General features: G+C 47.2%; 1 protein-coding gene and 1 long non-coding RNA gene across 3 annotated transcripts in view; one reads left to right on the top strand and one right to left on the bottom strand.

The window, feature by feature from the left end:
* The window catches only part of LOC106148039, a 17,608-nt gene extending 10,571 nt beyond the window's left edge, over positions 1-7,037 (bottom strand). For both annotated transcript variants that reach the window (XR_001233158.1, XR_001233157.1), the window contains exon 1: positions 6,959-7,037. This is a non-coding gene — a long non-coding RNA (uncharacterized LOC106148039). The remainder of the gene's footprint in view (positions 1-6,958) is intronic.
* Scube2 (signal peptide, CUB domain, EGF-like 2) overlaps positions 1-18,185 on the top strand; it is a gene marked incomplete at its 5' end in the record, with an annotated part of 67,205 nt that extends 49,020 nt beyond the window's left edge. Inside the window, 7 exon segments of the mRNA XM_013511992.1 lie at positions 4,730-4,900; positions 6,981-7,148; positions 7,880-8,041; positions 10,334-10,531; positions 11,696-11,848; positions 15,540-15,619; positions 16,538-18,185. Of these exon segments, the coding sequence (XP_013367446.1) occupies positions 4,730-4,900; positions 6,981-7,148; positions 7,880-8,041; positions 10,334-10,531; positions 11,696-11,848; positions 15,540-15,619; positions 16,538-16,690 (1,085 nt within the window).
* Between the last annotated feature and the right edge of the window lie 9,615 nt (positions 18,186-27,800).

Below are 27,800 nucleotides of genomic sequence, written 5' to 3'. Positions count from 1 at the left end.
CTCCTTCCCTCCTTCCCTCCTTCCCTCCTTCCCTCCTTCCCTCCTTCCCTCCTTCCCTCCTTCCCTCCTTCCCTCCTTCCCTCCCTCACCCCTCTTTCTTTCTTTCTTTCTTTCTTTCTTTCTTTCTTTCTTTCTTTCTTTCTTTCTTTCTTGTAGTACTAGGGTTTGAACCCAGGACCTTTGTACATACCCAGCCTCTTTATAAAATTTTTTATTTTGAGACAGGGTCCTACTAAGTTATCAAGGCTGGGCTCGAACTTGCGGTGCTCCTGTCTCAGCCTCTCGGAGTGTTGGGATTACAGGCACATACGGCCACACCTGGCCATGTCAGATCATTCTGTAAGTCCTTGAGGTGCAGTATCCTCCCTCAGAGACCATCAGGCAACCACGCCTTCTCCATATCAACACATGGACAACCAACAGTAGCAGCAGGCACCTCAAACTCTGCGTATCCTCCTCCCTCCCAGTCAAACCTGTTTCTCCCTCTTCTCAATAAACAGTACCTATGTTTACTTAGTTGCTCACACGAAGAACCTCAGTCTTCCTGACCTCTCGCTTGCCATATTTCTTACCCAGTCCACTGGCAAGTCCCGCCATCTCTGCCTCCTGAAGCATTTTCTCTTCCTCCATTAGTACTATGCTGTTCCAAACCTCGCTCCTGTCCCTGGTCTGTATGACAGGCTCTCAGGGCCTGCCTTCCCCTCACCAGATCGCTGGGAGACATCGCGTTGCTCCCCAGGCAGAACCGGAACACACTTTGCTTAAGCCCCAGTTTCCTTCACACTGGCCTTTTAGAGCCAGTGTGCTCTGGCCCTGGCTTGCTTTTTAAAATGCATTTCCTATCACCTGCCCTCCACCGCGTGCCTGGGTCAGAGAGCTTCTGCCGGCAGGCAGTCCCATTGCAAGGCTGTTTTCCTCATTCCCTTCTGGTCTCTGCCGGAAGAGGCCTTTCTTGGCCACTCAAGAAACAGCATGCACAGCTCCCCACCACCACTCTGCCCCCTACCTTGTTGCTCTTTTTCTTTTCATCCCACTCATTGCTTGGCATTTTATTGTGTGTTTGCCTGTTTGCCGTCCATAGTATCCACAAGACTGAGGGCCCCGTTAGGCCTGGGACATGTCTGTCACCTTCCTCACTGCTCCTCCAGCTCCTAGAACAGCACCCGGCACTAGTCCATGCTTTGTAATATTTATAAGTGAGTGAATGCACCTTCCCCGCGACGACAGATGAAATCCCATGGACAACCGACAACATGCAAAGAGGGCAAAGTGCAAATCTTTGGGGAAATATTTGAATTGAGGGCAAAAAAGGCACTCTCAGGGAAGTGAGATTTCAGCTGCAGTTAATGAGGCATGCAGAGAACATAGCACGCACTCGGGAACCTGCACAGAAGGCGCCTAGCTGGGCTCGTTTCTCTGCCTCAACTAGAAGTTTATCAAGTAACAAATCTGAACACACACCAAAACCCTAGACAGACAATGAAAACTCAACCTCTCAGCCCGAGGAGGCACTGTCACTCTTGGCCTGGAACAATAGTTTAAGGGGGGCTCAAACTAGAGCCTGAGGCCGCAGCACTGCCCAGGGTGCCACCGCTTCCCAGCTGGGACAAAGTGACAGCCCAGGACACCCTGGGAATCCGAGTGGGCTGCTTGTGGCCATCCCTCAGAAGTCAAGGCGTGATTCTTAAGAAAACAGTGAGATGCTGGAGAGTGACCCCTTTTATTAGGTTCACCATCTTAGCCATAGTGTTTGTCCACAGCCTGAAATGCTCAAAGGCCACTGTGCTGAAAAGGAGGGCAAGGCTTTAGACCTCTTTTTCACCATTAATCCTGGTCCCTGCTGGTCTCCCCCTTTTGCATCAGAAAAGCTTTCTCGTATTTTTTTTTTTTTAAAGAAGAGGAGAAAACAGCTGTGTGGAATTTGAGAATGGGATTTTAATGGTCACTGAAGATGCACAAAAGCTCCGCTGCAATACCGAAGTGTTCTGGGGCAATTGCCTCCTTTGTCTGGGCAGCAGCACAAGCTCAGGGAAAAGAGAGAAGCAACTGGACGGGTAACTGAGGCCAGATCTGCAGCACATTTGTCCCTTCGGGACATTCAGAGTCAGTTTTTAGTGTTCAGCTCATTTTTACCTTGTGAAAGAAACAAATGTTTGGAAGGTGCTTGGCATGAATTGTTTCTGAGGGTCTTTCTCTCTGGAGGGAAAATGGAAATCGTGAGTGACAACTCGGGTTGTTTATGTGAAGTGGGCCTTTCACTGTGAGGAAAGCGAAGGCAGCCCTCTTTTCCAGAGGGCAGCCCGAGGGGGCATTTCTCAGCCCTTTGATCAGCTAGGAAATTGTAACAGATGTGCCATATTGTGAGGCCTCGCTAAGTGGGGTTTAAAAAGTTCCAAGAAGAAGGGACACCCGGAGGGCCTGAGCCCGTTCATTCTCGGGTCAGTGAGAACCGGGTCTGGGCTTGTCCATCAGTAGAGGGGGACCCATGCTCTGCCAGAGGAGCCATGACAGCAGCCGGCACTGATCTGCCTCTTGGGACTAATGGGGCTCCTGGGAACCTGGTCCATGAGGGCGCTTTCCCTCGCAGTGACAACAGCTCTTCTCAAATGGAAATGGTTCTGGCTTTTATTTACCTTCTACCATTCTTCATGACAGCATAGCTCTTGAGAGCCATGAAGAAGCTGTTCTCGTAGCTACTGGCCATTGTAGACACCAGGGTAGCCAGGTGGGACACAGTGTGACACGCGTGGCCCGTTCCTAGTTCACGATTTAGCCCAGCTTGTGAGCCGTAGGCTGGAGGCAGAGTGAGTACGGATCACGAGGCAGTAGGGCGGCTTTTAGGGAAAAGTCTGGCGTTATAGATTGCCGGCCACAGATGTGTGCATCCCATTCATTAGAATGTTATTTGACAAGAAAGGAGGAGGTAAGTTCACTTTTAATTTTGGGGGTTTGAAAAAGATCATAAAATTATGTAAAAAAATTATACTTAAATATTGTAAAAGAAAAGCCAAATGCTCCCCAAAAGCACAGAGATTGAGATACTAGAGTAGACTTCATTGGTTGATGGTGTTTGATTGCAAAACTGCTGGAAATGTGGCATGTCATTGCTAACTATGATCCAAAAGCCTCATTTTTTAAAAGATTTTGGAATGAATAATGAAAAACATTTTTATTACAGATGTTAGACAACTTTGCCATCTTTGACCCTAAGATTACATATAAAAATTTCATTTGTAGGATAGATAAAGAGGTTTCCTCCTTTACAGACATATGAGAGATATAATAGTTAACTTTATCAGGTGATATTTCTTCCTATTTCTTGGCAGTTTAAGCATAAAAGAGAATGTGTTTGTACCATAGACAACCCTCGACAAATTCTTGAATTGTGATTCAGCCTGCACTTCTGTTAAATAACCTTTTTCTCCCTTTTAAGCTCCAGGCTCTTGATCTTACCGTGGGTATATTTCTCAGAGTAACTCTGTGGCCTCATTTAACCTGCATAAGTCTCTGACTCTCTAGAATGGAGCTAATAATAGCACTTCACTCCTGGGGGATGTGGGGAGGAATAAATGAGATAATGTATGCAAAGCTGTCAGCACAGTGTCTAGTTATTTACTGCAAATACTTCACAAATGTTAGCTATTAGGCTATTTTGATGGCCATGAAGATGATGCTAGAATATTATTACTAGAGAGCCAAATTTGTTACATTTATTTCATATTCATAGCCTAAAATAAGGTTTAAATCCATATTTAAGAACAAACATCAGAAATACAATACAATCATAAGCAAGATTATGAATTTCCTTATTGCTTATTCTTTTGGGAGACATTTACGGGCGCTTACTTTTCGGAGCCAGGCATGGTGGCACGGGCCTGTAATCCCCACACTCTGGAGGCTGAGGCAGCAGGATTGTGGCAAGTTCAAAGCCAGCCTGGACTACATAGTGAATTTTAGGTCAGCCTGAATGATATAGCAATATCACATCTCAAAAAAAAAAAATATAGTAAGAGTTTACTCTTTGGAATGTATTAATTTTATTACTAACCAAAAATGTGGTGTATTATACAACCCTTGAGGTCATACACACCCCAGCCGCCAGAGGGAGTGCTTTTCAAAACAGCTGTTGATCATGTTCCTTTCCCTGCAGAATCAAATCCAAATACCTGGCGCTCAAGGGCTTTTGCAATCTATCCTCAACTTTCCTTTCTTCCCTCTGCTCCCACACATCATGCATGAATCTTTATGATTTGTCCCCTTTCCCACCTGGGGAATTTCTTCTTAATCTTTCAAGACCCAACATGAATGTGAGCTTCTCTAGGAAGCTTTCTAGAATGCTACCAAGCAGAATTAATAACATCGTCCGCTCTATTTTTCCGGCACTAGACTCATGTTGAGTGAGTAAAATTTTGCCGTTATCCTCCTCTAACAGCTCTATGAAATAGAAAGGTCCAGAATTTTTTAAATATCACTTCAACTATCAAATGCTTCTGCCTCAAGAATAATTGAGACTCCTGTGATCGCTGACCCTGAGAAGCTCCTGGTCAAAAGAGGGATAGACCATAAATACGTAGAGAGACGTGCGTGGGAGTCCAGAAGTGCCACACGCTCTGCATTCAGGGGGTCTGCATGGGGTCAGCACTGTTTATTTACCCTCATTCCAGCATTCTCGTTGTCCTCTCTCAGCCTCTGTCCCTGCACTGACCAGACTGTTCCCCCTTTTGGCTAGTCAGTTGCAGGGCTGGGACATACTACGATGGAGCACAAGAACGCTGCATTTTATGTCCAAATGGAACCTTCCAAAATGAGGAAGGACAAGTCGCTTGTGAGCCATGCCCAAGACCAGAAAATCTGGGAGCCCTGAAGACCTCAGACGCTTGGAACGTGTCTGAATGTGGAGGTAAGGATGCTGGCTGTCCCCTCGTACTTCTCCAGCCTCCGGTGTCGTTGTTTAGACCAAGGCACAGTGGCATCCCAGGACTCTGGATGATCCACACTGGGCCTTAGGCTTCCTACCAGTAGGTGCCACGTTGGGTGCCTCTTTGGTTCCCCAGTGTCAACCTTTGCACCGCCTGACACGCTGGGCCAGTGCTGTCCTGTGTTCGTGAATGAACACAGGCTAAACCCACTGGCAGAAAAGTGCCGTGTTGCACTTGCACACCTTATTCACTCTAAGTGTGTGTACTTGAGGCCTGTGTGATCACCCAGTCTGGAGGGACAGTTGGAAAGTGTCTGCACGTGGAGAACGTCAGTCTGATTTTGTTTTCCAGTTTGGGTCTCAAATTTATAGCATTTTGATTTAAAACAAATGTATCCATCTGGTTATTTTGTTAAAATGGGGACCTCCTCTGTGAAGGGTTTTAATCATCTCATAAATTGTAACTTTGAAGCCAAGCTCAGCTAGGTTCTGTGGGCTTCTTTCCTATTTATTTTATTGAATGTTTTCCTTTCATTAAATGAGGGAAAGGCCGGCTGTACGGACACTCTGTGGGCTCCAATGCACAGTGTGATCTGAACGGCGATTTCTCACTGGTTGACGCAGCTGCATGGGTCCCCACACTGCCCTGCGGCTCCTTCCCGTGTCTCCCGGCCCCAGCTTAGTCCCCACGGAAGTGACTCCAAACTCAACTGTGGGGCCACTGCTGGTCTAAAAATCAGATCCTCCGGATGAGTGGGTGACTCCTAACCGTATCTTTGGCCCTTCCCTGAAATTCCAGAACCACAGGGTTGACAAGGGGGGATTCTGGGACGTCGGTTCACCTTTCTGTGTGACCTTAAGATATAGCAACAGAATATTAGTATTAAGAATGTAGCATTCAAATAATAAATAACAGTTTAATAAGTAGAATAATATTTATTAAATACCTTGGCCAAGCAAAGTGTACAACATGAATTATTTATTACATGGTTACATTGCTACGGCTTTGTGAGGCTAAAATGACCTCTTCAAGGTCATACAGCCAAGAAACAGAGGACCGGGAGTCAAAACGCACCTCAGCCAGGCTCCAGACTCCTCCCTTGGATGTGTGTTCTTTAAACACCATTATTTCTACAACTTAGGGTAAAAGGACGACCATTAAAACTAATAGAGGAGGGCTGGGGATTTAGCTCAGCAGCATAGCGCCTGCCTGGCAAGTGCAAGGTCATGAGTTCGATTCCCGGTTCCAGAAAAAAAAAACAAAAAAAAAAAAACAAAAAAAGTAGAGAAGAGATGGTTAGGAATACAAGAAACAAAAGATTTTAATAGTATTAGCCAGTGACAAGCTAATTCCTAAGGGAATGTGTGCTTTTAGGAATCCTTTTGTTATTGGCTGTGCTTTAGTCCTAACCCTGAAAAAAAAAAATCATTGTTTAAAGTAAATGTCAGGGCTGGGGATTTAGCTCAGCAGCAAAAGCGCCTGCCTGGCAAGCGCAAAGTCGTGAGTTCGGTTCCCGGTGCCAGAGAAAAAACAAACAAACAAACAAACAAAAAAATAAAGTAAATGTCACTGGGCCCCTCTGTCAATGTGGGCCAAGACATACTTCCAAACAAGGAAGCATAACTTAGTAAATATAATTGCTAGACCAGTGGAGAGCCTCAGGTCACTCCTTATGTCACTAGAACATAATCAGCTGAGTGAAGATGCACTTCTGGTTCTAATCACCAGATTTATCCAGAGCAGAGGACTCTGTCTCTAGACATTTGGGCATTACAGGGATCCCTGGGTAGTGGGCAGACCTAAATCTGAGCCTCAGCTATCCCCAGCCTTTCCTTGTGAAACCAGCAGTTTCCATCTTGGCACAGTGCCGGGCAGCACTGTGTGTAAACCCCAAGGACTTGCCTGGCCTACTCAGGGTCAGCGGCAGGCAGGGCTAACCATGCGCTGGGTAACAGGCCTGGCGTCTGGTAACAGGCCTGGCGGAAGTCTGATCTCGTCTGCAGAGAGGTAGGAAATGGTTTGCCTGGAGCTTTACTCACCTCGGGCTGTCGGTTCCCCCAGGTCTGTGCCAACCTGGTGAGTATTCTGCGGATGGCTTTGCGCCTTGCCAGCTCTGCGCCCTGGGCACGTTCCAGCCGGAAGCAGGCCGTACTTCCTGCTTCCCCTGTGGAGGAGGCCTCCTCACCAAGCATCTGGGAGCTACTTCCTTCCAGGACTGTGAAACCAGAGGTGAGCACTTGGCAGCTTGCCTTTTTCTAGAACTGAGTTTCCTTTTTGAGTACCATAGGGGTATCTAATGGAGTCTGACCAAACCCAGCCCAGATGTGCCTTGTGTGATGCCGCCTAGGGTTGGGGACCCAAGTCCCCATGCAAGAGTGCCACCTTGGTCCCTATGCAGAGAGTGCCACCTTAATTCCCGCTGCCAGGGCTAATGAGGGCAAGATCAAGGAGAGAGAAGCAGGTTTTGCACACAGGCTTCTGTGGCTCTTTTCAACCACAGCTACTCCATCTCTGTTCTGGCCTAGAGCCTCCTGTTCCACCCTGGTGGGTCCTACCCCTTCTCCAGAACCCCACTCCCAGCATTTCCTCCCAGGGAGCCCCAGTCTAAGCCCCGCCTCCGTCTGCAGCTCTCAGTGCCCACAGCAGAGCTCATCCCGAGCGCTCAGCAGCATGAACCATAAATTAAAGCACACGCACATCTTGTTCCTGTGCAGTTTCTCAGTGGGGTGAGTCCCACCCACACTGGCTGTTTAGGACAGGAAGTGGTGATTAGCCGCAGATTGGTAGGAGAGTGCCACTTCATTCAGGCACAGTTTATTTCACAGACTTTGAAACCTTTTGCATTGCATTTGATGAGAATACAGTCTTCTTTCTCTCCCTTCCCCTGCTTTCTCCTTCTCCTCCTTCTCTTCCTGCTCCTCCTTTTCTTTTCCTTCTCTTTGTCCTCCCCTACGCCACAGTTCAGTGCTCACCTGGACATTTCTACAATACCACTACTCACCGGTGTATCCGTTGCCCAGCGGGGACCTACCAGCCCGAATTTGGAAAAAATAACTGTGTTTCCTGCCCAGGAAATACTACGACTGACTTTGATGGCTCCACCAACATAACCCAGTGTAAAAGTAGGTGTTGCTCTAAGGCTTTTCGCAGTCCTGATTAGGAGGGCAGGTGTCTGGGTTTGCCTCAGGGAAGGCGGGAGAGGTGGGGGGCCCAGGGCCAGGTTTGTTCAGAGCCAAGAGGAGAGGATACTGTTAGCCGGGCTCACAGCTGGGTCTCCTCACCTGGACATGGGGATAAGAACTCTACTGGAGGTGCTCACCTTTCTTTGTATGTGATGCTGGGGATCAAACCCAAGGCCTCGAACACACAAAACACTTCCTCTATCAATAAGCTCCGTCCCATCCCTTACTGGCCTTCGGTGGTCCTGGATGCTCCCCCAGACGCTGGGACACATTTTCAGCTCAGCCATGATCAGCATTCATTGTTCGAGGACCTGACGAACCACCCTGGTGAGTAAGTCAGCCAGGCTGGGCCAGCAGGGAGCCAGGCTGGGAGCAGAGGAAGGAGCCACACACTGGTCTGGAGAGGTGAGGGAAGGCCTCTGGAGGGCCTGGAAGGTTTTATGGAGAGGCTGGGGCAGGGTCAGGGAGAGCTGCATGCCAAGAGGGCGCTTCAGGGAAGCTCAGACTCAGGAAAGTGAAAGGTTTCAGGGAAGACACCCCTGGGCCTAGGCATGGGAGAGGGAGAAGTACAGGGAGAGAGGCCTTGAATGCCAGGCCAAGCAGTTTGATTCATAGATTCTAGCAAATGGGGGCGGGGCACAACTCATTTAAGGACATGCTGTGTGTGCTTCCCTCCCTTAACCATTACATAAAATTCTCTAGTTAAGGACAAAGGTAAATCTCAGCTAATGTAGTGGGTTTTTTTGTACCAGGAATTAAACTCCAAACCTTGGGCTTGCCAGGCAGGCACTTATGTCACTGAGCTATATCCCCGGCCTAATGTAGTATTTTTAAGATTGAAAAATCCCAAGAGGCAAAGAGGCTTCCCCAAACTGGATAAGCTTGGAATTGAGGAAGGCAGTGAATTGTTTACCTTTTATGACTGGAAGGTTATCTAGTTTTCTCTCTGTGCCAATAAAGCACTTTCAACAACATCCTTATAAATAGCCATCAGTACAGCTGGGTGTGATAGTGCATTCCTGTAATTCCAGCACTCAGGAGGCTGAGGCAGGAGAATCACTGCAAGTTGGAGGCCAGTCTGCACTACATAGTAAACTCAAAACCAGACTACACAGGGAGATCCTGTCTGAAAAAAAAGCGAACCGGTTTCCCCAAATACTCACTACCTTTTATAAGATCCTAGTCTGCCATTAGTTATACTTTGGGGAAGTTCACAATGCTGGGAAATTCTCCCACATACCTGGATCACTGTGTTCTCTTGTCTTCCCACCCCAGGGCCCTTGGTGGCTCTTAGGGACTGCCACATAGCTATTGTGTGGGTGGCCCTTCAGGCCTTAGGGCAGGGTTTTTTGTTTTTGTTTTTTAACTCTGAGGCTATCCCCTCCTCATTGTTTTTATTCCAAGAAGGAAAGCCTGTTTGCTGCTTCTACTAGTAATAATTACTCCCACTTTTTTTTTCTCCCACTTGTAATTAGAAAAGAAAAAGGTCATCCCTTCAATATCTCTTGCACAGGTGTACCTGGCAGTGTGAGACAGTAGGCTTGAGGGAAAATGACTGTCTCTTAGTTCCAAATTCCCAGGGCTGTGGGTGGTGTGTTGGTTGAATGGGGATTTAGTGAACAACATCAGAGCTGATGTTGTATGGTGTGTGTGTGTGTGTGTGTGTGTGTGTGTGTGCACGCACACGTGCACACTTCTTGCCTTCGGTGCCAGAGGTTAATATGCAGCGTATCCAGAAATGACATCTAATTGGAACTCTCTTTTGTACTTAAAATAAAATGTGGTTTTTAATCTGAGGGAGAAAATAGCAAAAAAGATATTTGTTTTATCTTCATCAAGATTTTTGGTCAAATACTCCATTAAGCAGTGAACTCTGTTCTCCCTCCTTTGATGGACCTGGAAGTTCTGTCATGGGTTCCCTTGACACTTGGACTTGTCAACAAAATATTGAAAGCTAAATTTGTTCTTTTGTGTACTAACACCTGATCTTAGTGTCTCAGGTTCATGAGAAAATGTTGCCTCAGGAATTCAGGGGTAGACTCCTTGTGGAGACATCATGTCTTTTAGCTCCCGAAAGAGGCCTAGCCCATTATAGGACAGCCTCATTCCAAGGAGAGTGTCATCTCCACCTCTATTCCTCAACGGCAATAAGGAGCTATGTTTCTCAGCCACGAAAGCGGTGGAGACATGTCAGTGTTGTACCTCCATAACACATGGCATTTCCTTTTCCAGACAGAAGGTGTGGAGGGGAGCTTGGTGATTTCACAGGATACATCGAATCCCCGAACTACCCAGGCAACTACCCAGCCAACACGGAGTGCACGTGGACCATCAACCCACCCCCAAAGCGCCGCATTTTGATCGTGGTCCCAGAGATCTTCCTGCCCATAGAGGATGACTGTGGAGACTACCTGGTGATGCGGAAAACTTGTGCGTCTCCCCTCTGCTTTTCCCCCTTCTCAGGCCAGCTTGGAAGCCTGCCAGCCTGCTCCTGAGCTTTGAATGTGAGAAGTAGGCCTAGACTGTCACCCCTGTATTAGAGCACAGATGCAACATAGTTTATAGAATTGCCAAGAAATAAAACTTAGACTAAAAGTACACATTGAGGCCTCTTGCTGAGCCCCAGAGGTAGAAACCCTGAGGCCAGTCTTCCCATCTGTGCCCCCTGGCTTGTTGGGTCCTCTCCCCTGGTAATTCATTGAACAACAAGGCTCCTGCAGGGCCGGCTCCAGACATTGCCTTCCCCTGGGTAGTGATTCAAGGCTTGGCAACTGAGCAAGGCCAAAGGCGTGGTCAGGCCAAGAGGGGCCCCTCCTTCCATCCTGATGTGGCCCAGTGACCACAAGGGGACGCTGTCTCCACATGTCTCAGTGGTGGTGCTGTGAGGGGCTCAGCCAGCGCACCACAGCGCACCACCGCTACCTGCATCATCTTGAGCAGACAGCGCGAGCCTCCTGCCCTGCAGCCTCCTCAGCCAGGAAAGTGACACGAATAACAGTTGCTACCTCACAGATTTATTAGGACAAAAGAGGTTCAGATTTGTAAAATACTTAGAACAGCATATGGGGCCACTATATACAAGTTTGCTACTCCTATTGGTGGTTGAAATGCCCAAAGTCAGGTGAAGGTTTGAATCCTGACCTCACCACCTACTGGCTGTGTGGTCCTGGGCCAGTCCTTAATCTCCCTGTATAAAACCTAAGCATTTTGTACCAACTTGCTGTGGTTTTCAGAGGATTAAATGAGATAAAGTCCATAAAAAGCTCGCATCACAGGAAGCATGTAGTAAGTGGGAGTGATTATTATTAGAAAACAGTAACTCAGCTCTGGAAATGGGGGACCCTCTCTCCAGCTTCTACTGTGGATTTGACACCCGAGGTGGGTGGGTGGGTTAGCTTTGCCTTCACAGGGGTGCACAATCACCAGCTGAATCTGCGTTGTCTCCAGGACTTGCCACTCAGAGGACGCTCACGGGGCCTGCCGAGCTCCTGAGTAACCTGCACTCTGGGTTGAGTGTCCGGACAGACGAGCGGATGCGGTCTGCTAGCTCAGCGGCCAGTCTTGACCCCCACCCCCTCCAACTTCCCTTGGCAGCTTCATCCAATTCTGTGACAACATATGAAACCTGCCAGACCTACGAACGCCCCATCGCCTTCACCTCCAGGTCCAAGAAGCTGTGGATTCAGTTTAAGTCCAATGAAGGGAACAGCGCCAGAGGGTTCCAGGTCCCCTACGTGACGTACGATGGTAAGTGCCGCAGAGCTCCGGCCCTGCACATGGCAGGGGCGGCCCTGCTCCGAACAGAGTCGGCTGCTGAGCCAGTGGCCAGGCGCCGGCACGTGCACCCACTCGGAAAGGCGGCAGGGTGAGGGGAAGGCACGTCACTGACTCACATGTGCCACATTTTAAACAGGCATTTGGGGACGCTCACTAGGGATGGAAAGACATTTTAGAAAATAAAATAAAAGTGAGCATAACTTGGTGGGTAATAGCACAGACCTTGGCATCAGACAGCTGAGCTATCATCTCTTACGTGACTTTGTGTACATTACTTCCCATCTCTAAGCCTCATTTTCTTTCCTTCTTTTCTGCCTCCTCCTTTCTTTCCAGCCTCCAAGGCCTCACCCATGCTAAGCACACACTCTACCACTGACCTGCAGCTCCGGGAAAGCCTCCTTTTCTTACTGTTTGATGAGGATAATCGTTAGACTTAATGTGAGAGCTCCTGAAGGACTTGGTATAATGCCTGGCACATAGTAATTGCTCAATAATTCCCAGTTTCTTATGATTCTGGCTTTTATTTTATGGCATCCTGCAGGAAGGAAAAAAGATCTGAGTTCATTTGCTTGATCTTAAATAAAAAGGGATCTGAGGCCTGAGGCCCTGTCTGGTGCTGAGAGTTGGTTGGCCAACATTTATCAGGAGTATAAAATGAACTGAACCTTGTCCTGGAGGACCTCCTAAGCCATCTAGTGGAGGAAGAGCCATCTGTCCATTCATGAACTTACTCATGCACCCAAAAAATACGTGGTGAGCCTCTCCTATGCCAGGCTGAGGGCCAAATTCCAGTGACAGCACGGTGAAAGACAGGGACACAGAAATGCATTTATTGTCATGGACATTGGACATGGCATGGATAAAGCTCCATGTGAGCACAAAGGAGCAGTAGTTACTCTGCCTGGGCTTTGCGGGGGAACAGAATACCACATTAAGAGAGCTGAGTCTTGGAAGAGCATGCAGGTTTCAGCCAGGGGCAGGGTGGGGGGCAGAAATGGAGAGGAAGAACATTAGGAAGAGTGAACAACCTGACCAGAGGATGAAGTGCCCAGCGTGAGTGGGGCCTGACTTGGCCATGGGCAGGGAGCGTGTGGCTGAGCAGCGAAAGGCCATGAGAGGGGGCGGGGGTGGCTGTGAAGAGCCCTGAGCGTCAAGCTCAGGGAGGCAGATCTTTTAGGCAAAGTGACAAAATTAGATGTTTAGAAAGACAGCATTCTAGGGGGCTGGGGATTTAGCTCAGCGGCAAAAGCGCCTGCCTGGCAAGCGCAAGGTCGTGAGTTCGGTTCCCGGTACCAGAGAAAAACCAAAAAAAAAAAAAAAAAAAAAAAAAAAAAAAAAAAAAGACAGCATTCTGTGTCTGTCCTAAAAAAATAACTTCACATAGTTTATTTCAAACATGTGACAAAAGCTAGAAGCACCAGCCCAAACACCCAAGCCAGCGGCCTTCAGTGTCTGACCCCTGGGGTGGACTGAGAGGCCCTCCATGTGGCTGCGCTGTGGGAGACAAAGAGCCCAGCTGCCCACCGGAAGTGGCCGCCCAGCAGTCTCCTCTCTGTAGACACTGAGGCTCTAGAATAAATGTCACCGAAGCTCACACGCCTCGGTGTGGCTTTTCTCATCTCTGCCTTTGTGACACATGCAAATGTCTTGATATTTTTTCATCAAAAAATTAACCGTCGTAGCGTGGGGGAATGACACGTAACCCTGAGAGTGGTTAGGTTCCTGAGAGTGTCTCACGTGTGTCACAGTTGAAAACTGCGACTTTGACTCTTCCTCGGGCCTTCACTTGAGTCTGATTCTAAAGCAGATATTTCAAGTAAGCTTGACATCTGCTTTCCCATCCCAGAAATTACATGTAAAAGGTGGCATGAGGCTGGCGCAGACAAGCCACGCCACTGCCGGAGAGGAGTGGAAATTGCACTCACAGCTAACGGGTGAGCGGTGCTGAGTATTACTGAGTGCGGAAGCAGCTTTCCCGCTTTCTTCAGTCCTGGGGATTGAACCTAGCACCTTGTGGATGCCAGCTCAGTAGCAACTACTGAGCTACACCCCCAATCCCAAGGTCTTTTTCATTTTATTTCAATTTGACACGGTCTTGCTAAGTTGCCTAAACTCGCCTCACACTTGGCAATCCTCCTATCTCAGCATCCTGCGCAGCTGGCATGTACCACTATACCCAGCTCAAAGCACCTTTTAATGATACATTACTCACAGTCACCCCATGAAGTGGACGCAGGTATTTCCTGATTCTACACTACAGGCCACTCGGGCTTGGAAATGTAACTAGGCCCAGGTCACAGTACAACAAAGTGGCAGAGCTGGGATTGACCCAGGTCTTTGGGACTGCGGAGCCTGGTTCTCATGTCCAATGTTTCACTGCTTCTCTAAGGGCTGCAGCAAGAGGGGAGACACGGTGGCTCTTGGGAGCAGAGGAAACACTATAAGAGGCAACAGTCAGGAGTAGTGGCAAACTGCAATCTCGTTTTCAGTTACACCAGCACGGCATTCTGCGTGCTTGATGGCAAACTCGCCTCCTGGAAGGGAGCCAGGCCTCTGAGGTAGTCCCTACAGCGGAGGGATTTGAGGCAAAAAGTAAATAAAATAAAAACTTGCACCCTTGATCATATTTTGTGTTCAGTAAGGATAAGGAGAAAGACACGTGATAATAGCATAGCAGTGATGTTGTACACGTATAATTAGTAAGTATGAATATTATAGATTCAATTTCCATTTACCATCTCTTAACTGAGACTTTTTAAGAGCTCCTTCCATCCAGTTTCTTTTTTTTTTTTCCACCCAGTTTCAATGATCTCATAATTTGTGTGGCTATGTAGTGCATGATATGCATACAAAGAGGCATTTTTTAATGTGTCTGAGATTTGGAAAAGATTGTGCTTTGCATATGCTTGATTTGAATTATGAGCATGGGGAACAGGCTAGACTTTGAGGGGGGTGGGGCTTGCGTGTGGAAGATTACCACATGCACCACACTGATGTCTATGCCAGGACAAAAACTACTGATGAGAGTAAGTCAACAGGGCCCCTTGCTCTCTGGCCAACCAAATTCTCCATCCCCAGCCCCATTCACATAAAGAGGAGAACAGGCTTGCTTGGTGGGGAAGAAGTCTGACTGTCTTCTAGAACATAACTGCAAGGGCAGCGATAAGGGGCAGGGTAGAGAGGACAAGCAAAGCCATTCTGTTGGACATTCTTTCAAGAAGCTTTGCTGCAAAGGGGAGCGGAGAAGTGGGATGACTGCTCGCAGGAGAAAGGAAGTTGAGAGAGAGAGTTTTAAGATCAGAGACACAAGTGCATGCTTGCATGCTGGTGGGAAAGACCAGAGGAGAGAAAGCTCTATTGTGTCGGAAACAAAGCGCAGAAGTACTGCACAAATAACCTTGATTTGGTAAGGGAAGGTGGATCTAGTTGCCGAGCGCAGAGCTGAGCGTCACCTGGATGCACAGAGGGCTCCTTTGAGGGAAAACGGGACAGAGAGACAGGCGACAGGGTTCTCTGCTGCTGCTGGCCTTCTCAGGACCGGAACGGCCAGTGCTGAGAGCAGCCACAGAAGGGGCACGTCTCAGAACCTCATAAAAATCCAAGCAGCAAGCTTAGAAATGCTAAACCATATGGCTGCAAAATATGTTCTTTATTCCAACAGAAGACTACCAGGAACTCATTGAAGACATAGTTCGAGATGGCAGGCTCTACGCATCTGAGAACCACCAGGAAATACTGAAGGTGAGTACCTGCCTCAGGAGGGTGTGGTGGTATCCAGAGCTCCCAGCACGGTGGGAGAAGGTCCTGCCTAGTCCGGCCACCTTTCAGACCCAGAACCTGCCCTTGGCCAACATCAGCCATTCCCCAGTTTTTTATTCATTTTTTTAAAAAAAGGTTTCTGTCTTTTGTGTTAAGTTAAATTATATTTTTTAATTTGGAAATTTGTAGAAGGGCAAGGTCGAAGGGACCTGCTTATAAATCTAAGCCAGTGGCACATTATGTTTTCATATTAATTTCAAGTAGTAGAGGACACATGGCTCCTTATTTATCCACCAAATGTTAGATATGTAATTAGCAACAAATGATTGCCACAGCACTCACCTTATAAATAGTCCCCAAGGGGCTGGGGATTTAGCTCAGCGGCAAAAGCGCCTGCCTGGCAAGCGCAAGGTTGTGAGTTCGGTTCCCAGTACCGGAGAAAAACCAAAAAATAAATAAATAAATAAATAGTCCCCAAATTCCTGTTTTGCATCTCATCTGGTTGAGGGAAAACAGATTTTTACATATTAAATTTTCTTTTAAAAAGTAACACAGATGAGCTAGGAGGCTGAGGCAGGAGGATTGCAAGTTTGAGCCTAGCCTTTGTGACTTAGCAACTTAGTGAAACCCTGTCTCAAAACAGGAGTGGGAATGTAGCTCAGTATAAAGGTGCTAGGTTTACTTCCCAACCCCCTCCCCAAAAAAGTAATGCAGACTTATAACAGATAATTGAGAAAAATGAAAACTGGGAAGGAGATAAAAGTCAGAGGAAACAATTTTCACAAAGTGTTTTTCAGTTAATCAACCTACTGCCTAATACTGGGTCATTATAGTTCCACTGGCAAAATGTCAGAATGTTTAAATATTTTGGCATAGTAACAAAAATTCTCTTCTCTTTAGGATAAGAAACTGATCAAGGCTCTGTTTGATGTCCTGGCCCACCCCCAGAACTATTTCAAGTACACAGCCCAGGAGTCCCGAGAGATGTTTCCAAGATCCTTCATCCGGTTGCTGCGTTCCAAAGTGTCCAGGTTTTTGAGGCCTTACAAATGACTCTGCCCAGGTGCCGCTCAGTACAAGCGTTCTGCTGTGGGCTTGGTGGGGCAGAGCCGTCTGCCTTTTGCATGCCGGTGTGCAGCATGTCGCTGCCTCCGGTACCAGTGACTCGTCAGAGTTCAACTTCTATAGATAATACAGAGATTTTGGTAAACTGAACTTGGTTGTTCTTTGCCACCGTTGTGGGGTGGAGTGAGCCTGGCTCTCAGGGGCCCCGGCTCGCCATGGCCGAGGGCAGATGTCTTGGAGGCAGGGAGAGCTGCTGGGCTGGCCTTCAGACAGTGCAGGTGAGACTCACCTGTCCTTCTGGGTTCCTGCTCCTCCTCCGGGACCCTGTGGTGCAGAGGAGGCCGTGGAAGGGGCTGCTGTGTCTGAAGCTTCAGCTTCCTCAGCGCATGGGCAGGCTCCAACCAGACAGAACAGGCCAGGAAGGAGGTGGGGAGCCCTCTAGGGTCATCCGTCTACATTGAGACCTGGCGGTACCCTGGCTCCCCACAGCCTTCTCCGCCCCACGGGGTCTGTGATCCCAGGAGCTGGAGTTCTAAGCAGCAGTCGTTAAAAAAACACTGAAAACAGGAAGAATAACAAAACCCTCAGCCCTTCCGCTGACACCAGTGTGCACCTGCGGTCTGCCTTCCTGGCTGCCCGTGGTGCCCTGCTGCCAGTGCCCAGAGCTGGGGTTTGAACCTCTAGACACAGCTGCGTGCTGCATTCAGCCTTGGAGCTCAGGTTGGGCATGACCTCAAGGGGCTGGAGGATCATCCACCGCCACAAGGAGATTTCAGCAAGCCCAAGTCAGTACTGCCGAAGGTCCTACCTCTGCCAGGGACTTCCCGCCATAGGGGCCGAGGTCCAGATGCTGCCCAGCCGATCTCTTGTGCCTTCCTTCCCCACCCTCTCAGGGCAGAGTGGCTCTGCTGAGACGACCTGGGCAGCACCGCTAGGGAAGTGCTTGTTGTCTGGGGGCCGTGCCCCAGCAGGAGCAGCCGTGTACCCGCCTCCTCATGCCATCTCACTTTGGTTAGCACGAGGGCTAGCGATCAATCTCTAGCCTCGATCAATCTCTCCGATATGAACTTGGATTTCCAATATTATTGAGTTTTCCAACATTTAAACCCGTAGGCAAAATCTCATTACAATGGATTGAAAAAAGTCAACAAGCTGCCACTTCCCTCAGGGAAGGACTGACCCCACGGCCATAGTGTCTTGTGATTTCTGTGTTAATTCACACAACCGATTCTGTATACCAAAGTACTAAAAAAAGTTTAACAAGTATTTTTTAAGAAGACAAAGTCTGTTTCATTATTATTGAACTTGCTTTCCACCTCAGTGTTTTTTTTTTTTTTTTTTAAATTCATTTAACAGTATCAATTCTTTTTAAGTCCTAATGAGACTTTTCTTCTTTATTTGGAATTTGGTCCTCAATGCCCATTTTCAGATTTCTCTTCAAAAGTTTAAATGTCTTCATTAAAAAATAAATCACTGAAGCAAGCATTTGGAATTTGTTATGCTGGAGCTTCCGACGGCGTCTAACGGTTAGGTGGAAATAACCCACATCAGCGACTGGACTGACGGGGACAGACGGGCTGCAGTCCCATCTCGCCCAGGCATATTAGTAACTTTGTGCTTGTGGAGTGCGAATGATCTGCCGATTCCACAAGAAGGTTGAGGGGTGGGCCTGGCATAGAGTTGGAAGGAGGCTGCACAGACCCGGTCACTGTAGAGCCTCCTCCCCAGCAGTCAAAGATGACTCCTCGTTGCTTGAGCAATTGGTGGATGGAGGAGGAGCAGGTTTGGGACGTGTTTGTAGTTTTTGAACATGTCCTCGAATTCTTTGATGTTCGTTCCAAAGAAAGTTGGAGGCTACGTGCCCTCCTCTTGAATCTGGGTGCTGTGATCATTGGGTTGATAGAATATGACAGGATTAATGAATGCTTTGCCGGTTTCCTGGCCCACAGATCTAAGACACTAGCAGCTTCTGCTTCATCACTCACACTTGTGATGCCACTAGGCTTGCAAAGCCACAGCAGCCTAATGAGAGGAGCCTCATCCCTGCCCCACAGGCCGACCTGAGGGTCTAGAGGACAACAGTGAAACTGGCTGCTATGTGCTGAGCCATCTTTTGACTGGACCTACCAGCCCCAAATTGAGCTGTCCCAGCTGATGCTTCAATGGGGGGTGCCCTGGGGAGCCATACGAAAATCATGGATTTATGAGCAAAATTAGGAATACTAATTTTAGTGGTAGCACGTGCCTTAATCCCAGCACTCAGGAGGCTGAGGCAGGAGGATCACCATGAGTTTGAGGCCAGCCTGAAATAGTGAGACCCTGAAATAGTGAGAAACCAAACCAAACCAAACTAGCAAGACTGCAGTAGAACAGGAAAAAATAAACATAGGTAGCAAAAGGACAAGAAAAACCATGCTTGTGCTTTTAAGAAAAACCATGCTTGTGCTTTTAAGAAAAACCACAGCATCAGGACACAAAAATTACCCAAGATTACAACGCCCTTTTTGCCTTCCAGGAAACCCATTTAGAAAAAGAATCCCTCAAGGTCTTAAAGATACAACAAGCCTGTAAATTACTGCCCGTGCTTCTCACCTGGAAATTGCCCTCCCTCCCACACCCTGCACCCTAGGAAAGCGGCGTTACTGAGGAGGCAGCGACTCAGCTTCAAATACATGAAAATGATGTACATTCAAACACAGCCCCTCACATGCTGACCGGACAGACACCCACATCAGCCACTTTGAGATGCACCCGAGATCACACGAACATATCCAGCTCCAGACCACAGGCTGCCTCTCTCCCGAGGGCCCTCACTCCATTCTCTCTGCTTGTGTACTTTTAAGATTCTGCACAATAAATCTCTTCTGCATCGCCCCGATGCACCTTGAAAATCTCATTTCTCTGGTGGAAGTCAGCAAACCTACAACTGCTCTGTGGGTGAGGTGAATGGAGGTGCCTAACTCCTCTTTGGGGGACTTCCTCAGGCCCTATCCAGTGGCAATATGGTTGCTGTAAGTTACTAGATTTAGGGGTGATTTCTTATGTAGTGATAGGACTGTGGAAAGGGAGAAAAGGTTGAGAATTTTGCTTTGGCTGGTCCGGGTTCAAGGTACCTATTCTGTGGGACCATCTCTGTGGAGAGTTCAAATAAGCAAGGGGTTATTGAAGCTCCAGGAAAGGTCAGGACTGGAATCCAAGTTTTAATCTCATACAGTAAAGATATGAGCTTTTCCCAGGTTAAGATCACCTGGAAATGTACAATGGTCTTCTCCATACTCCCCAGGTCAACTGTGGTCCCAAAATATTAAGTGGAGAATTCCAGGAAACGTTCATAAGTTTTAAACAAGTTTTATTACAGTATATTGTTATAATTGTTCTATTTTATGAGTTGTTGTTAATCTCTTACTGTGCCTAATTTATATTTTTTCAGTTTTTTATTGTTTATTGGTACATTTTTGTATTACACTCCTGATCACACTCCTTGTGAGGAGTTGGTACATGCTGCGTAACAAACACATCTAAATTCTTTTTTCATCCCCTTTCACTCTTCTTCCTCTCCCCTCCCTCTCTTGATCTCTTGATCTCTTGATCTCCTTCATATTTGAAAAAGCTCTATCTCCCTACTTCCTATTATCTATCTTTTATTTTGCTCTTTGTATTTTGGGTTTCTTATATAAGGGAAACTGTGTGATATTGAAGTCATCTTTCTGATTTATTTCACCTTAGATTGTGGTCTCAAGGTGCATCCATTTTCCTACAAATAACTCAAATTTAGTCTTTTGGGGAGAGTACTACCCCATTCTGTATAAGAACCACATTTTCTTTATCCATCCATCTCTTGATGACATATAGGGTACATCCAAGATTTAACTATTATGGACTGTGCTAATATAAACATGGGCATGTGTGTGTCACTGCAATAGGCTGTCTTTAACTCTTTCAGGAAGTTGCCATTTTTAAAATTTTCACTAGTGCGTGTGTGCAGTACATAATGGTTACATTCATTGTGGAGAGCTGGTGCATGTATATAACACATCTTAACTCTTTTTATATCCCCTCCCCCTTCCCTCCCTCTGTCTCTTGGTCCCCTTCCCATTTGCAAAGCTGTGCCTAATTTATAAAGAAAACTCTATCATAGGTGTAGATGTGTAGGAAAAAACAGTGTACATAGGGTTCAGGACCACCTGTGGTTTCTGGCCCCCCACGGACCATCTTGGAACACATCCCCCAGGATAGGGGGAATTACTGTTTGTGGATGGAGTAGACCCCCGGGAGCTCTGAATTCTGGGATCCCCAGGGTGAGTGGCACAGGGAGCAGGACTTTGAGGAGCTACTTATCAAACAAATAGGAAGAGGCCAGAGCTGGGCTTCTGCCTTCCCTCCAAGAGGGCTCGGGGAGGAATGTGCACATCCTCCCTTGCAGCTGTGGTATTGTTCTTTAGCACTTACTGACGTGCCATATCTATGGATTTAGCAAGTTCCCCTTGAGTCTCCAACGCTAATGAAAGAGTGTTTGCTTTTTCACACCAACAGATGATTATCTTCACTTTGGAAAATTGCTTCCTCTGAATCATCCTCTGAGCTGTTAAGTGCGTAGTCTGTAGGCACTCTCTGGATTTAGGTTTGCAGGTGATTTTAAAATGTCATGTGGTAACCTGGGAGACGCAGGGGCCAGACACACCAGCAAGGACTCACTCGCCCTCTGGCAGATCTCTGCAGGAAGGTGGACCGCATGGTTGCTGGCTGCAGGTGGCTGCAGTTGGTGGGCCTGTGATTGGGAAAGCCAGGGCCCCCTGCCAGGCCCAGCTGCAATCTTCTGGACCCAGAAAAGATGCCTTAATTAGGATTGATCTGAGAGCCACACTCAAGTCTGCGCACACACACACACACACACACACACACACACACATATCCAGCTGCGTTTGGGAGGCAAATGGACCAGCTGGAGCTGAGTGAAGCGGTTCCTCAGCAGTGGAGAAAGCCTTTCACCCTTGGCCCTCCCGCCGGGCAAGCAGTCCGCTGCCTCCAGATTAGATTCAGTCTAGAGGAAGCCAGCAGGGACCGAGCCACAGAAACTCAGAGGCCGCATGAGGCTCCCTTTCTGGGTGCATCTCCCACTTGCACTAGGTGTTGAGCCCCGATTTTCCCTCTACCACCCTGCAGGCGACCAGGATCATTCCCTAGGAGATAGGCCTGCGGGACCTCAGGCACAGTGAGACTGCTCCAGTGATACCACCATAAACATAGCCACACAACACGGATCTCTTTCCAGAAAATACAACAGGATCAAAATACAGTTAGAAAATGAAACTAATTCACAGGCGGGATTTTCTAGTCGAATACAAGGGAGACAAATTAAGCCCGCCTAACTGCAAGTGATGACGGTAACTCAGTTCTGCTTGGTTTTCACATTCATTATTTCATAAGGGAACTCCAACTAGAATTATAACCCTTAGTTACTAATAATTCTTTGTTATGTGTTTGCTCATTCATTTATTTGTAACAGGTATTCATGGAGCGTCTACTAGGCATTGTAGGAGCTGTGTACAAAAGAAAACATCCCCTGCCCTTGTGGAATTTAGATTCCAGTGGGGAGAGACAGAAGTAAGCAAATAAACATATAATGTAAAGTCAAGTAGTGACAAATGTTATGAAAATAGTAGATTTTGCCAGGCACTGTGGTGCACACCTATAACTCCAGCTACTTGGGAGGCTGAGGCAGGAAGATCTCAAGTTGAATTCCAGCCTGGGCAACTTAATGAGATCTTATCTCAAAATAAAAAATAAAAAAGTACTGGGGGGTGCAGCTTGGTACTCGCTGGATTCAATCCCCAGTGCTGAAAAACAAACAAATAAAAAACAATAAAAGTAGACTTCAAAGATAAACAGTTGAGGTGGTGGGGGTAGCTATTCATGTAGGATGAGCTCATCATCCGGTCATGAACCCAGACCTCTGTAAGGGCACTGGCTCCTCCGAGTTCCTTCCCCAAGAAAGAACAGAGCATTTCGCTGACCAAGGCGCCAAACGGGGACAAGCAATTACTACAACAGGCGCCACCTAGTGGTTGTAAAATGGAATTCTGCATTTCAGGGACCCACGCTTCTGCCTGGGAGTTTAAATTTGTACCCCAAATGCGAAATAAAAAGTTGGGGCGCTGGGGCAGGGCTATCGTTTGATAACTGATTGACTACATGTTGGATGATACAGCTCTAGGAGTGTATCTGTTTAGATGTTTTCCTTTCTTCTGACCTAAAAAGTAATGATCACCGAGGACGTCATTCAGCCGTCTCCACTCCCCCCCTCCTTCCCCTGTGCCGCGTTTTACCTTCATGTTTTTGAGTGAAGACGAGTTGTCTTGGGCCGCATTAAAAAATATAAGTAATAATTATATAAATACTTATAAATGAATAATTATTATATTATTAATGTTTTGTTATAACATTAAAATCATAATAAAAACCTTAAAAACTACTATGAGGTCATTTCAAACTACCAATGATTCTTTAAATCACACACACAAATGCCATAGTCACTTATCCATTTTTACTGTGTAGGCACGAGAGTAGGTCAGATACATACTGCTGAGACGAGGGGAAAAGAAGTTAAGAGTGGTGGGGGTATCCCCAAACTGCACTCTTGTGTGATGTTTCAGACTTAAGTCCCAGGAGCACCCTCAAACCCTACATTCTTTCCTAGGCCTGCAGGAACCCTTTGGGGCATTGTCTGTAGTTGTAGTGGACTGACCACTGGTGGTCAACTTATAACACCCAGCTGAACTGAGTAAGCATGGTGCTGGGTGTGGGAGGCCCACCTGAGGATTGTTGCCGGCAGTGTAAGAGGCAGCACTGGAGAAGGAAAAGTCAGGCTGTTGGGAGCAGAGAAAGGTTGTTGGGAGCTGGTAGAAGCTGTAAAGAACTGTTGGTTCTTTTGGAGGAGCTTGTCGTGCTGGCTTTCTTGATAAAATTGGCTATTTTCATCTGAGAATAGCTTCGGTTCACTTTGAGGGAGCTCTGGTCCTCACTTTGAGCATTGCTTCCTGGCTCTGGAGGGGAAGATGGTGCACTGCCAGTGTCTTGGAGAAGCTTGCTACATTGGCTTCCCTGATGGGAACTCAGCTGTCTTCTTTATTGGATGAGCCCGGGACCTCGCTGTTGCTGAGGATGGCTGTGGTACTTTACAGGGCAGCTCTGGTTCTGACTTTGCACATCGCTTCCTGGCTGCAGTGTAGATCCCTCACAGAAGCACAGATCCTTCATCCCCCTGGCACAGACTTCTTAGAATTCACCACTGACCTTTGGGCCTTCCCAGTGCGGATCCGTGAAACAGGCCTGCATGAGATACTGTTGTGGGCTCTGGGCTTCCAGTTGGACTTGTAGGAGGCATTATGAGCTCTCAGTCTTCAGCTGGACTTGTGTAGGACATTGCTGTGGGATCCAGGCCCTCGGCTAGATTCCTTGGCCACAGCGTGTGGACAGATTTCCTGCACTCTTTTGTATCTCATTCTTTGGGTGACTATTATAAATAATCTTATAAACTATGTGTCCTGTCTTGTATTGCTCCCCTTGCAAAAAACCCCAAACCAACACAGTAGTTTTCTGTCCTTTCCCTACAAGATGTCAAAAGGAGAACTAGAAACCGACCTCAGTTCTGAGCTTTGGTGCCGGCTTTGCCTCGCTACGTGCTTTGAGGTTGAACGCAATCAACAGTTGTGGAGCAGGAGCTGGAACGGGTGCCGCAGGCAGGACAGAGCCCAGTGACGTGTCACACAACCATGTGCAGCAGAAGAGTGTGGCAGTAAAGAGAGGAGCCTGAGGGCCGGCCAGCCCTGCTGTGCTACCCTCCACAGCCTGAGGTGACCCTCCAGGTGTGACCACAAACTCGTCATCATCACAGGTGCTGCCGTGGCTGCCTGTGACACCTGGTCGTGACACAAAGCTGTGGACCGTGTAGCAAGGCAGCGACAGTGCAGAGCAGGAATGTGTGCCGGGAGCCCCGATGTTAGTTCCGGGTGACTCAGCTCGAGGCAGGCAGCTGTCTGCAGCCACCTCCAGGACCTCAGCTGCAGTTCTGAGTAATGTGTGCGTGAGTGAAAGCGGCTGGGTGAACCTTCCCTCAGGGCTCCCAGGAGGAAGTGGGGTAACTCAAGCAGCGTCGCTTACCCAATATCCCCACCCCCGGTGTTCTGGGTGTGCTTTTCTGAGAATGCATTATCTCTGTTTATCACAGGGACGTGTTCCTTCTCTGTGACTTATATTTCTTCATCACATTCTCTCCAAGACCCCACTATGTTCTCTACAGTACCTGGATTTGTGCCCCAGTCATTCCGCAATTAGCTGTGCGACCAGGTACACGTTATTGAGCTTCCTCAGCTTCTTCCTATGGTAAACTGAGATAATGGTAGTACCTGCCAGCTACGTCCAATGTCTTGCTGATCTCCTAGTCATACATTCTCCAACATTTCAAAGCCAAAACCAACTTCTGGCTCCTGGAAGGCCAAATAGGCAAGTAAGGCCAGTGAAGATACTCACTTTAGCAGGACACAAGCAATGTAGACAAGCCCCTGTGGGACAGGAAGACACAGTCCTGGCCACTGTGGGTTTGATCACTGCACAGCATGTACCCAGGAGTCCAGAACTCAAAGTGCAGTGTGCTCATGGAGTGTACATAGCCCAAGAAGAGAGAGTTTCACCTTTGTAAAAATCATGATTCAGAGAGGGGAAAAGCCAGTAATCAACAGTGGAGAAATTAGACAACACCATGACCAGGTGATCAAATTTAACATCTCTAATAGGGGACAGATGATTGTCATGTGCTCCAGATGTGATTCCTTAAGAACAAGACATCACCTATAACACACTCGGGCTAAGAATTCACGACCTCAATCTAAATACAAGGAAACATCAACAAACACAAGATGAGGAATGCTCTATAAGAGAGGAGGGAAAAATAAAAGCAGGAGGGGAGTTGAAAAACTAATTTGCATAGCAATGAAATTATAAACATTTGTGTTTCAAAAGATACCATTAGGAAAGTGAAAAGGCAAAACCCCACAAAATGGGAAAAATTGCAAATCATATCTGATAAGGAACTTATTGCTAGACTGTACAAAGAACTAATACAATTTAATAATAAAAGATAAATACCTCAATTTAAAAATGAGCAAAATGTTGGTACAGCTATTTCTCCAAGGAAGATAAATAAATGGCCAATAAGCACCTGAAAAGGCTCAGCATCATTAGCATCAGGGAAATGCAAATCAAAATGAGATACCACTTCACCCCCACTGGGACGGCTATAATAAAAAACCTGATAATAACAACTGTTAGCTAGAATGTAGAGAAATTGGAACCCTGCTACTGGAGAGGTAGCGTGGTGTAGCTACTTTGGAGAACAGTCTGTTAGTTCCTCAGAGTATTAAACATACAGGTACCACAGGGCCCAGGAATTCTACTCCAAAAGAAATGAAAATGTTATGCACAGAAAGGCTTACACATGAAAGTTCATGGCAGCATTAGTCATAATAGCTAAGGGATGGAAACAACTCAAATGTCCATCACCTGATTAACAGCTAAACAAAATGTGACATATTTATACAATGAATATTACCTGGCCATAATGAAGTACTGACACACGCTACAGTATGGTGAGCTTTGAGAAATATTATGGTAAGGAAAAGAAGCCAGCTTCAAAAGACCATATGTTGCATGACTCTGGTATAGGAAATGTCCAGAATAGGGAAATCCATAGACACAGAAAGTAGATTACAGGTTGTCTAAGGCTGGAGAACTTGGGAGAGAATAGAGAATGGCTAATAATGGGTGTGGAGTTTCTTGGGGGGTGATGGAAACAGTTTAACTGGGATAGTGAAGGTGGTACAGCTCTTGAACATATTTAAAACCCACTGAATTTGAGTGGGTGAATTGTATGGTGTATGAATTATATCACAATAAGACAGTTACTAAAAAGGGGGGAGATTGTATTCTTCAAAAGTGTCAGTGTAATAAGGGACAAAGAAAGCTGTGGAAATGTTCCAGATTAAAGAAAGCTGAAGACATGACCACCAAACACGGTACCTCATCCTAGCCTGGATGCTATACTGGAGAAATATGAAAAAGAAATTGTGTCAAGTGACAAAACCGGACCACAAATAGTAGTTTAGATAAACAGATTATATCAATGTAAATTTATGAAGTTTATACCTGTGCTATGGTTATATAAAAGAAAAATGTCTATTCTTAGGAAATACACAACGAAGTATTCGTGGCAGAGGATCATAATGTATCCTCAAATGATTCAGAGGAAATTGTGTATGTTGGGGGAAGCAAATAATACTGCAAGTGGAATAAAATGTTAATACCATGAAATCTGGGTAAAGGAAATACAGATATTCTTTGTACTATTTCTGTATTTGCAACTTGTAAGTCTGAAATTGTTTCCACATCAAAAGTTTTAAAATAGCCAGGAATGACTTTTCTGTCCTGCTGGGCGGAGCTGTGTGAAAATAGGTCAGGGTGAGGCTGAGCGTGCGTGCGTGTGCGTGTGTCTGCACCTGACAGTCCACCCGGGTTCCACAGGGTGCTTCACCTCCCTGCTGCATTTGCCCCCAGGCCCTATGGCCTACCCTGCACGGGCCACTGACCTGTCACACCCAAGCAGGAGGCTTAGTTGGGGACGAAGGCGACACCCTCGGTGACCCCTCCTGAGGTGGGCACTGTGAGCTTCCCCGAGGCTGTGCTTGCTCTGGCTGGGGCTGAGTGGAGATGTGGCATAGCAGGGCCAGCCTAGGCTCTGCTGGACTCTGAGCTGCTTCCCATCCTTGCAGGTCTCGCTTCCACATCAAGGGTTTGCCCCCTTCTCAGTAGGGCCGCTCTGCTTCCAGGTTCTCTGCGTGGACTGGATTGGGGGAGGAGAGAGTGATGGCACTCATATTTACTGAGAGCTAATATGCCGGGCCTCTGTGCTTTCCATGTTATCTTATACAAACCAGGAAGGGTAAACTGAGACCCAGAGAGCTCTGGGAACTCAGCAAGTTCCCACAGCGAGCAAAGGGCAGACACAAAGCCAAGCCTAGACTCCCCTCCCAACTTCCCCCAGACC

The sequence above is a fragment of the Chinchilla lanigera genome, unplaced genomic scaffold, assembly GCF_000276665.1.
Source record: "Chinchilla lanigera isolate Chin_1 unplaced genomic scaffold, ChiLan1.0 scaffold00013, whole genome shotgun sequence".
Taxonomy (NCBI): domain Eukaryota; kingdom Metazoa; phylum Chordata; class Mammalia; order Rodentia; family Chinchillidae; genus Chinchilla; species Chinchilla lanigera.
The sequence above is the reverse complement of the archived record's forward strand: the minus strand, read 5'-3'. Positions and strand labels throughout refer to the sequence as shown.